The sequence below is a fragment of the Ooceraea biroi genome, chromosome 12, assembly GCF_003672135.1.
Source record: "Ooceraea biroi isolate clonal line C1 chromosome 12, Obir_v5.4, whole genome shotgun sequence".
Lineage (NCBI taxonomy): Eukaryota > Metazoa > Arthropoda > Insecta > Hymenoptera > Formicidae > Ooceraea > Ooceraea biroi.
The window spans coordinates 13,112,676-13,123,797 of NC_039517.1; the positions used below are offsets into that span (position 1 = coordinate 13,112,676).

Below are 11,122 nucleotides of genomic sequence, written 5' to 3' on the forward strand. Positions count from 1 at the left end.
TGTGATTCTCCTGTAGGAGAGTCACGATACGAGCACAATCTGTCTCAGATAAATGACGTATAGGCATCGTAAAAGAACAACGAGCAGAAAATGGAAGGAGGAGAAAACAGAATAGATAAAAGAAAAGAAGAAATGTAAAAATAAGTAAAGGAATAAGTAAAAACCTTAACTAGTGATATATCAGCAGTATCAAAAATCGCCAATAGAATAACTCCGAACAGCTCAGTATACGTATGCGTACGTAAACATAAGCACATGTGAGTACGAATGTGCGATCTTAAGTAATGTAGCTGAACTCTTTCACTTACGAGAAACGTCTTACGTCCTGTCGCCGCCTAGCGGCAAAACGTTCCACTAGTTGCGTGCAATCCGTGAGCGCTCACATACACACACACACACACCCACGCACACACAAAACGAAGCTTAAATCCGACCGTGCGACCTCCACGTGGTACGCTTTGGATAAAACTAACGCCGGCGGTTCACAAATTTTTTCAACTTTTGGTAGAAAAGTGTGTACTTTGTTATTGCTGACTTAATAAAGATTAATATAGTGCGCTAGAAATCAATTTTTTAACATTAATTAACATTATTTTCCATTTTATCTTACTGAAATTTAGCAATTTCTTAGTTTTGCCTCTTAAAACCACAATGGCCACCATGAAAAAAATCTTATAGCTATTCGGCAAATGTTTGTCAAATTCATGGTATTGAAAAGTATAAAAAAATGTGAAGAACAAATTTTTTTGTCATTCTGTACGATTGTTTTTAAGGTCAAAATGACAAAGTGAAAAATCATTCATTTTTACGTTATATTCATCCATTTTCAGCATGGTTACATGTTTTCGAAAAAATTTGGGCAAGTATACCGTTCAATAGAGCAAAGTTTCAGCTTTAAGAATCCGTTTTGTAAATTGCTGTGCGATGATTTTTATCGGAGTTATGAGCAATCAAAGTAAACAATGCCAATTTTTATTTAATCGGCGATAACTCAGTAACAAAAACTCGTAGAAAAATTAAAAAAAAGCGTTTTGTATCGAAAACTTCAGTCTTTTACAATAAAAAGTCGAGAATTTTCGCAGAATTTTTTTTGATACGTGACAGACCTTCAAAGTGAAAAGAAAATTTCTTATTTTGTCCAGTTCGCAGTTTTTTGTATGTAAAAATTACCAAACGTCACAGAAGTTTAAACTCATGGCAACCGTTCGAAAGTAGAAGTTTCAAACTTTAAAATCCTTTTTTTAAATTTAAATTTCGTTCATTTTTAACAAAGTTACAGCTGCTTGAAGTTTGCCTATTTTTTAATAAAAGTTTGGTTTCCTCTAATTTTTGTAAGTAGTGTGTATATATATATATATATAAGCCAAATACCACTCACTCACTCACTGACTCACCCAGTAAGCAAAATGTGTGCAATCTGCCAGCAGATTGGCAACAGATTACTGCAGAAGTTGATAGCAAATTGGCATCCGTTATGTCCGCATTAGGATAGTGATCTGCCAGCAGAGCCTGCTAACAGACTTTGACAGCAGATTGGCGGCAGAAACCGAGCAGGATCTGTTAACATTTGACGGCAGATGGACAGCAGAAACCGAACAGAATCTGCAGCTTTTGGCCATTCATATTTACGATATATTAAAGCATGTGTTTACTTTTAACACACTATAAATTGCCATTTTATATTACCATGTGTTAAAAGAACGCATTTGTTTGTTTGTTAAATTAAAGTACATTTGGCTTGATGTGTCTTTCTGACAGTTCGTTGCATAATCTCTCTCTTATTGTTAATTTATTCTAATCTGAAGTCCGAATTTTGCTTTCGAACTTCAGATTGCTTGTGGCGTGCGTGAACTACATGGACGTTGTCCATGGGAGCCTATCTGTGCCGCAAGTGCAAAAATTTTCAGAAAAATTAATATTATCATGCCAAGGCGCGTATATTAACTTATATAACTTAGGCTAAATCTTAACATCGAGTAAGAACTCGACGTGTGTACCGCATAGCGGTGCGGAGCGAAAACACATATTCATAGCCGTGTAAATTTGAATACTGTCAAAAGCTGTAGATCCTGTTCGGTTTCTGCTACTAATCTGCTGTTAGATTCCGCGCGCGCAGATCTTGCTCGGTTTCTGCTGCCAATCTGCCGTTAGATTCCGCGTGCGCAAATCTTGCTCGGTTTCTGTCGACAATCTGACTTCAAGCCATATTTGCAGATTCTGCTCGGTTTCTGCCGCCAATCTGTTCTTAGATTTTGTGAGCAAGCTCTGTTACATTTCTGGCACCAATTTGTCGAATTAATCGTTAATAACAACTTCTGTATAAAATTTGTTGTCTTTTGGCTGGCAATAGTTGATAGCAGATAGTTAGCATCATCTGCTTTCGGCAGACTTGGCTATCTGGGTCATCAACGTGCAGCCCGAACCACTGCACCTATTAACTTGAAATTTTAAGGGTATATTCCTACTATCACGTAAGTGCTCACTAAGGGAGGGTTTTTCGAAATTCCACCCCTAATGGGTGAGAATGTGTAAAATGTATTTTTATTTAATTCTACACATAAATATCGCGGGCGAAGCCGGGACGGGGGATGCTAGTAAATAATAAATTGCAAAATATAATCTTTTCATCACTACATATTCCTTCCAAATAGTAAAAGCATCATTAGAGAATCTGTAGTATTGACACATTGTCTATATTTAAAGAGATACGTGACGATTTATTTCATTATGGACACGATTCGATGGATAAAGATCATGCATATTCTATTCAACGATTTTCTCTAATATTTGGAGGCTAAGTATTAACATGTATAATATTTACTCTTTAGTAGAATGTTACTGACACGATTATATTACTTCTTTACATAACATTTTGCATTCTTTCGCATTTACAATACATATACGCTTTCGAAAATCGCGCTTAATTCAATCTCATTGTTCTCAACATGGCGGCTTCCGGCTAATTGGCCACACTCTCCCTTGACCCTCTCTAATTGATTCGATTTAGCAGCGCCAAGTATTTTCAAAAATCACTTATTTGTATTGACATATTTATATGTATTAAAATATTTCGTATAAAAATATCTGCTTAATATTATTATCTCCTTTATTTTTTCAAATAAAATCTTTAAGAGCCACCGCACAAGCTTTTCCGTAATGCGTTACGTTACGTTAAGTACTGACCTTAGACTTAAACTCGTACGTAATCTTAAACTTTAGTCAACGCACAAAGAAAATCGTTACCGTAAGACCGGAACGTAATGTAACTTAACGTAACGATTTTCTTTGTGCGTTGACTAAAGTTTAAGATTACGTACGAGTTTAAATCTAAGGTCAGTACTTAACATAATGTAACGCGTTACGGAAAAGCTTGTGCGGTGGCCCTAGACTGTCTTAAGTACAATCATAAAATGTTTGAAACCAATCACAGAGCCGCATTAGCATCTTAAGACAATTACTTCAGATCGTCTGGAAATAAGAACGGACTAGGAGATAATAATATTAAAATATTTATTTGTATAAAAATATCTGTTTAATATATTATTATCTCCTTAAATATCTGCTTAATAATATTAAGCAGATATTTTTATACAAATAAATATTTTAATATTATTATCTCCTTTATATTTCTTCTAACGAAATCTTTTATTTAATTTAAATCCTGATTGTCCATATCTTCAAGAATTTTAGAAAGTTATCCCAAAACACATATTTATAATCACATTTAATTATACATGTAGAATGTTTAATTTTCTATAATTTTCATATTTTTATTAATATCCATCTAATGTTGAATGTAATGTAAAACAATACATGCTCAAAACTGTTATTGCAGAATTATATTATTCACTGGATATAGCACTTTAAATCAAAGGTCAGTATTCGCATAGTCCGTTCTTATTTCCAGACGATCTGAAGTAATGTCTTAACCCAGATAGCCAAGTCTGTTAGAACAGATTTTCGTCAAATACCCGCTACAAATTTTGAAGGCAGAAAGACTGCAGACTGCATACAGGAACTGATATAACAAATGATGTTGTCAGTATGTCAGCAGAAATACAACAATATTTGCTCACATAACTAGACAGCAGATAGTCGGCAGAAACCGAGCAGAGCCTGCTAATATAACTCAGCAGATTGACGGCAGAAACCGAGCAGGATCTGCGCGGCGCTGTTGTCCAGTTATGTTTTATACAGATTCTGTCGACAATCTATTATCAGGTTCTGTTCTACAGTCTCTGTCGCCAAAACAAAAGCTTAATGCGGACACAGATGACTATGGTTCTGGTGTGGGTTTCTGATCGAATCTGTTGCCAGCCTGCAGGCAGGCTGCGAACATTTTGCTTACTGTTAAGATGCTAATACGACTGTGTGATTGGTTTCAAATATCTTATATGATTGTACTTAAGATGGCCTTAAATCAGAATCAACAATGAATATCGGCCAAAGAGTAATAATAAAGTAATAGATTTTCTGGTTTGCATATAAATACCCATTGTAGTTGGCGCAATTTGTTGATATCATTAGTTTTGTAGAGCCCTTTTTTGAAAGAACTTCAGGCGTGATACCTGGCGCTTTTTTATATACCTTTTTTTAAAAAGGTAATTTTGTTGTTATAATTCACGCTCACACATTTCGTTTTATCTGACTTATCTGATTTCGCATATCTGGCCGATGAGTTTAAATATACGTTCTCCTTGGAGGAAATAAGCTTGAATGATGCAATTCAGCGCGGCGTTCCGTATGGAATTGTCGCGATCTGCGATCTGCTTCGCGACTTCCTTCAACGCTGCGGACGGAGAGGGCTGGTAGACAGAGACTAAGTTTACACGGCAGCCTAAAGCCGGTTTAGTAACTTCCGATGTTATAACTACGATTGTTTAGTGTTGTATAAACAGTACTTTACACCGATGTTATAACACCAGTTATTATAACTTTACGTCTGTTGAAAAAGAGGTTTAGAGTAATAACTCAGGTTTTAAAGAAACGTGTAAACGGTAAGGATGTAGATACTCTTGCATTGCCAACTTAATTGTATCCTTAAAATGATAGTAGTGAAAACATGTAGGTTAGGTATACGTAGGTCATTATTACAAATATATTTTGAGTACTGTGAATAATTTTAACGCAAAAACTAGGATAATGGAGTCCAAGAAAAGAGAGCATTGGGAAGTGGAAGAAACAAAATATTTTCTTCGGTTGGTGAAAGAAAGACAAATAATGAAAAACTTGGACAGCAAAAAGTTTAGAGCAGATGATATATTTAAGTATTTAGAAAAACTAATGGTTGAGAAAGGTTATACGAAAACTTGGAAGCAAATGCAGACAAGATTTAAAACTTTAAGATGTAAGTAAATGAAATTAATTATTCCTACTTTTGTAATAGTTTGGCCTAAAATATTGTGACATATGTATAACTAGCTAGTTGTGTCTTCGTATAAAATATACGTTTTACCAGAATCTTACATTTAATAATAGATTAATAGAATGTAAATGTATAGTTTTCTATATAGTAATGCTTAAAATACAAATAGTTACGGCATGACAGATTTTAGTAGCTTTTTAATGTATTATGGACAATATTACATTTTAGATGAAATTCTGTCATGGACATTTCCAAAACACACTTGCACAATCTGTTAATCTATATGGTTTTTAATAATACACAAGTATTAAAGAAATAGATATCTTGTGTTCGTAATGTTTAATTAATACTTGTATTAAAAATTAATTTCTAGATCAATACAATGACATTCATAGAAAAATGAATAAAAGTGGTTCCGGCAATTCATTATCCTCTTTTCCCTATGCTGATGAGATGGCTGATTTGTTAGATTCTCGGCCATTATCTATTCAAAACAATATTGACAGTTCTGTATCACCGCATTCAGTAATAGATAAAGGCAATAAAGGTAATGACAATTATTTTTATTTATTTTTTTTAATTAAAATAGAAATGATTGAGTATATGTGAAGGAAATATTTTTTTAGGTTCAAATGACTGCATTCCTGAAGGTCCAAACGATTCAGAAGAATCAGATTCTTCAGATGTTCTAAATACTTCAGTTGAACCTACTCCTGGCTGTTCATCAGATTCTTCTTTTACAATAACTGAAAAAATTGTGAAGACGGATAACTCATCAAATGAAGTATTACCTAAATGTCCAAAACAAAAGATAAAAAGAAGCAGACCACTTCAACCTCTGAAATATATTGACACATTAAAACTGCATTTTGAAGAAAATCAACAAAAAACACGAGAGTATATAAAAAATGTGATAGAATCGAAACAAAAAGTGCAAAAGGAAATAATGGATAAAATGTTAGAAAACCAAAGAAATATCCTTAAGGATACGACTGATCAATTGTTAACAGGCTTAAAAAATATTTTCAGTGTTACGAGTCGGGGCAGTGAAAATTTGTTTACTACTTCAGGAAATCCAAATAATTATCAAACTTTTAATTTTCCTGCTAATAATTCGCAATTACATTCATATGTAGAACCTACAAAGTTTCATTTGCCCAATAATATGCCAAAAGTGTTAGTCAACTTAAAACGTCATTCCTCCACGAAAAGTGCAAACGAAGAACAAACTATGAAATTACAGAAAATAGATTCAACATTTCCGAGTTTTTCTAATAGTAGTGAAGAGTCACAAGAAAATTTCTAACTTATAACATATTGAAAAATAACAAAGAAACAAAAATGAAAGTAAGTCTGAAGTAAAGCATTTTTATGTTTAAAAATTATTTTGTATACACGGTCATGCCGTTAAAATTTATTTGATTTTCCAAATATTTAAATACAGTTATTTTTTGCAAATGAATGTTTTATTACATGTTAAAAAATTTAGTTCTTTTTTAAATGGAAATCAGTTATAATAATTATAAACTTTAAAATATAGTTGATTTATGTACTATAATGCAGAGATAAAAATAATTATTATTACTTTTTAAACATAATCTGAAAAATCTTATTTTTATAAAAATGAAGGAACAGAAGTCAAGAAAATATAAGGATTCCTTCTCAATGTATCGATAAGATACAAGAATAATTAGATTTTTATTTTGCGTGGAAAAGTGTTTCTTCCATAGTAATAATTCTGTAAAAAGGTCAGAATTACATAAAAGTTTGTTTTTTATATGTCACGATTTTATTATTTTTATTATTTATAATATCAGTTTGTAATTTTAAAAGTATAATAAAAACTTGAAAATATAAATACTTCTTTTTTTATTTCTCTCAATTTTATAACTCAAAGTATTATTAGAAATAAATATGTAAATACTTTAAATTAATTTAGATACAATGTCTTCCATTTTTAAATATTGTATGTTTAATATTCTACTACGTAGTTAAACAATGACATATACAGGGTGTTTCCTAAGTAAGTAGACAAACTTAAGGAGGATATTCCTTGGCTTATTTTAAGAAGAAAAGGTCATATAAACATATGTCCTAAACTGCTTTGTTTTCCAAAAAAAGTACATCACTGTTTTCGTTCACTTTTCGGATAGCGTGCTTTTGCAGTACGAGTCAACAGCGGTGGGGATGGAGTGGGCATGGTCTCGCGGCGCCGCAAGTGAACACTCGTTTCAGACACTCCAGGTATTTTTGAGCGTGTACGTCAATCAATGGAAAGGAGAGTTGAGGCGTGTATCATGGCTGCAGGTGGACATTTTCAGCAGTTACTGTGATGTTATTATTTTTCTTTTTAGTTACTATTTTCTTTTTCGTTATAATTTTTCTTTTTGGTTACTATTGTTTTTCATTTGTTTCATTTGCAATAACACAAACTGTTCTATAATAAACGAAAAGTGAACGAAAACAGTGATGTACTTTTTTTTGGAAAACAAAGCAGTTTAGGACATATGTTTATATGTTTATATGACCTTTTCTTCTTAAAATAAGCCAAGGAATATCCTCTTTAAGTTTGTCTACTTACTTAGGAAACACCCTGTATATTATATTATTCATACGAGATGTCTGTTTCTGTAATAATTCCATATATGCAAATCAACATTAAAATGTTTTACGTAATTCAAAATTTTCTGCTAAATAATCTTTAAGTGCATCTTTTATCATGTGTGCATTAAAATCATCCAGATTTCTTGCTCTTAATGATCTTGGTTGTTGAAATTGAACATTTAATTCATCTACTGCTTGTTGCCATGTTTGTAAAAATCTTTCTTTACGTTCTTCAACAATATTATGTAAAATGCAGCAAGCTGATACAACATAAGGTACATAGGTGTAATGAAGGTCAATGCGTTTAAGAAGTCGTCGCCACCTTGCTTTTAATCTACCGAAAGCAATTTCAATGCATACGCGTCCAGAATTTAAATATGCGTTGAAAGACTCTTCTTCAGGTGTTAATTGATTACATTTAGTATATCCTTTCATAAGCCATGGAAGTAACGGGTAAGCTGGATCACCCATTATAAAATATGGTATTGCAATATTTGAAATAGTTACGTCTCTCTACAATAAGAAAAAACAATACATTTTCATATATTACTGTTTTTTATATTCTTAGTGAAGTTAAAACAAAAATAATATTGGGTCGTCCGGAAAGTTCGTGCCGATTTTGAAGGAAAATTCAAAGGCAACATTTTTTTATGTCGATAAATATTTATTGACTTATGTATGCACCGTTTTATTTCACAACCTTTGTCCATCTTTCACGCAACTGGAAGATTCCATTCTCCCAGAACTTCTTAGGTTTCTCGGCGAAAAACTCCTCAAGGTGGTTTTTTATGTCGATCAAAGAGTCGAAGTTCTTGCCGCTAAGAGAATTTTGCAAAGACCTAAATAAGTGAAAGTCTGAAGGTGCAATGTCTGGTGAATACGGTGGGTGAGGTGGCACATCCCAGCCAAACTCCAACAATTTTTGTCGGGTAGTCAAAGAAACATGAGGTCTGGCATTGTCCTGATGGAACACGACGTCCTTCCTATTAGCTAATTCTGGACGTTTTTCCTGAATCGCTGTCTTTAATTCGTCCAGTTGCGAGCAGTACTTATCTGCATTTATCGTTTGGTTGTGTGGTAGGAGCTCATAATATAGGATTCCTTTCCAATCCCACCAGACACAGAGCATGACTTTTTTTGGATGAAGGCCGGCTTTCGGAGTGGTTAATGCTGGTTCATTTCGCTTATCCCAGGATCTTTTTCGTTCTACATTGTTGTAAATGATCCATTTTTCGTCACCCGTCACTAATTGCTTCAAAAATGGTACGTTTTCGTTGCGCTTGTACAGCGAGTCGCAGATGGAAATGCGATCCATTAAATTTTTTCGGTCAAATTATGCGGAACCCATACATAATAGCGACTTACGTAACCAAGCTTCACTACATGATCGTGGACAGTGGTTTTCGATATTTTCAGTATCTCTGCTAATTCACGTGTCGTGTAGCGTGGGTTATTCTCGATCAGTGTCTTGATTTGGTCATCATCAGTAGTAGAGGGTCTGCCCGAGCGTTCTTGGTCTTTAAGGTTAAAATCACCAGCTCTAAACTTAGCGAACCACTTACGTACGGTTCTTTCAGCTAAAGCGCCTTCTCCGTAAACAGAACATATCGAATTTGTTGCTTGTGAGGCATTTTTGCCTTTCCGGTAATAGAAAAGCATCAAGTGTCTAAAATGTTCTTTGTTTTCTTCCATCTTCAAAAGAGTACAAAATTGACACGAATCAATTTATCTCAAACAACTTTTTTCCTAAAGATGCGTTGAAATGTCACCTTTAAGCATATGTATATAAATCGTATGTTTTCAATAACATTGATATATTCAGACATGTTCTAACGCCATCTATTAAAAATCGGCACGAACTTTCCGGACGACCCAATATTAACCTGAGGAATCAAAGTATTGTAGTTTTTATATATATTGGAATTTTGAAAAACAGCTGCATCATGAGATGCTCCTGGTGTACCACATAAAATATTACGATATCTAAAAATAAATTATATTGTTCTATATTATAATAATTATATTATAATAATAATTATTGTTATAATTTTTGTGATTTTATTTATACCTGTAATTATTGTCAACTACTGCTTGTAATATTATTAAAGCCCATCCTTTGCGATTAATAAAATCTTTATATCCATCCGTAGGAGGAAGAATTGGAATGTGCGTTCCATCTATTGCTCCTATTATTTGAGGTATATGTGTTTTTGTTTCAAAGTTTGTAGCTATTTTTTGACACTCATTAGCATCAGGCATAGCAATCGTACTTTGCATTTATTACTGCATGAACACACTTCCATACACTACTTTTATGAATTCCCATAACGTTACCTACTACACGGTATTCACAGCAACTAGCTAAAAAATATATACATACAGCGACTTGTTTCTCTACTGATATCGGTTCTCTTGTTCCTATCTGATTTTCACTTGGAGCAAGTTGATCTCTTAACTGATTGCATAACCACTCAAATGTTGGTTTTGTCATACGAAACGTTTCTAACCAATCTTCAGTTTTAAAATTATAAGTTATTTCATTCCACCAATCGCTACTTCTTCGTTTCATCCAAATTCTTCTTTCTCGTCGCACTTTCATTATACGTGCAATGTCAAATGTATTGGCAGAGTATCATTTAACAAATATTGTAATATAACCTTTTTTGAACATTTTCGTCGGTCACTTAGTATATGTAGTATTTGTAATGTCCAGTGTGTCATTATTTGTTCAATATTTGACATGTATATCATAATATATGCGTTATTTACTTCCATTTTACGCTTCACTATCTTTGAGTGCCATTACACGGCAACGTTAATCGGGTTTAATAACATCCGTAGTTATAAGGTTGGCCAATCACAGTCATTCCATTCTTCAGGAGAATAGTTGTAATTGGACAGTTTTAGAACTACGGATGTTATTAAACCCGATTAACGTTGCCGTGTAAACTTGGTCTTTGTAAAAATTTATTTTTCTTATACTGTTTTATAGAGAGAGTATGTATATCACAGACTTCTATATTTATATTAGAAGTCTGTTGATATATACATATACAACTTATTTCATCTTCTTTACGTTGGTATCCTTGACTTATTCCATGCAGTAGTTATAACATTCGTAAGTATGGTGGAAAGTAAATAAAACTGTTCCGT

The 11,122-nt window shown here is 33.2% G+C and overlaps 2 protein-coding genes across 3 annotated transcripts; one reads left to right on the plus strand and one right to left on the minus strand.

The window, feature by feature from the left end:
* The first annotated feature begins 4,511 nt into the window (after positions 1-4,511).
* Positions 4,512-6,697, plus strand: LOC105278195. 2 transcript variants are annotated; one of them, XM_011337078.3, is made up of 4 exons: positions 4,513-4,997; positions 5,139-5,347; positions 5,739-5,912; positions 5,992-6,697. In XM_011337078.3, the coding sequence occupies exons 2-4, from the start codon at positions 5,143-5,145 to the stop codon at positions 6,669-6,671; spliced, it is 1,059 nt and encodes a 352-aa protein (XP_011335380.2). In that variant the 5' UTR covers positions 4,513-4,997; positions 5,139-5,142; the 3' UTR covers positions 6,672-6,697. The 2 variants fall into 2 exon arrangements, with proteins under 2 accessions (XP_011335391.2, XP_011335380.2); XM_011337089.3 differs by having other exon boundaries at positions 4,512-5,347.
* Positions 6,698-7,911: 1,214 nt separating this feature from the next.
* LOC105278185 (protein ALP1-like) lies at positions 7,912-10,216 on the minus strand. The gene is made up of 3 exons (XM_026974207.1): positions 10,038-10,216; positions 9,853-9,952; positions 7,912-8,482 (listed from the first exon to the last, which is right to left on the minus strand). Exon 3 carries the CDS (start codon positions 8,438-8,440, stop codon positions 8,024-8,026), a length of 417 nt encoding a protein of 138 aa, XP_026830008.1. The 5' UTR covers positions 8,441-8,482; positions 9,853-9,952; positions 10,038-10,216; the 3' UTR covers positions 7,912-8,023.
* Positions 10,217-11,122: the final 906 nt, after the last annotated feature.

Coding starts and splice junctions, on each gene's coding strand:
- LOC105278195 (XM_011337089.3), top strand. CDS start 5,143: ATGGAGTCCAAGAAAAGAGAGCATTGGGAAGTGGAAGAAACAAAATAT. Junction 5,348..5,738: donor AAGATTTAAAACTTTAAGAT/GTAAGTAAATGA, acceptor ATTAATTTCTAG/ATCAATACAATGACATTCAT. Junction 5,913..5,991: donor AATAGATAAAGGCAATAAAG/GTAATGACAATT, acceptor ATATTTTTTTAG/GTTCAAATGACTGCATTCCT.
- LOC105278185 (XM_026974207.1), bottom strand. CDS start 8,440: ATGGGTGATCCAGCTTACCCGTTACTTCCATGGCTTATGAAAGGATAT.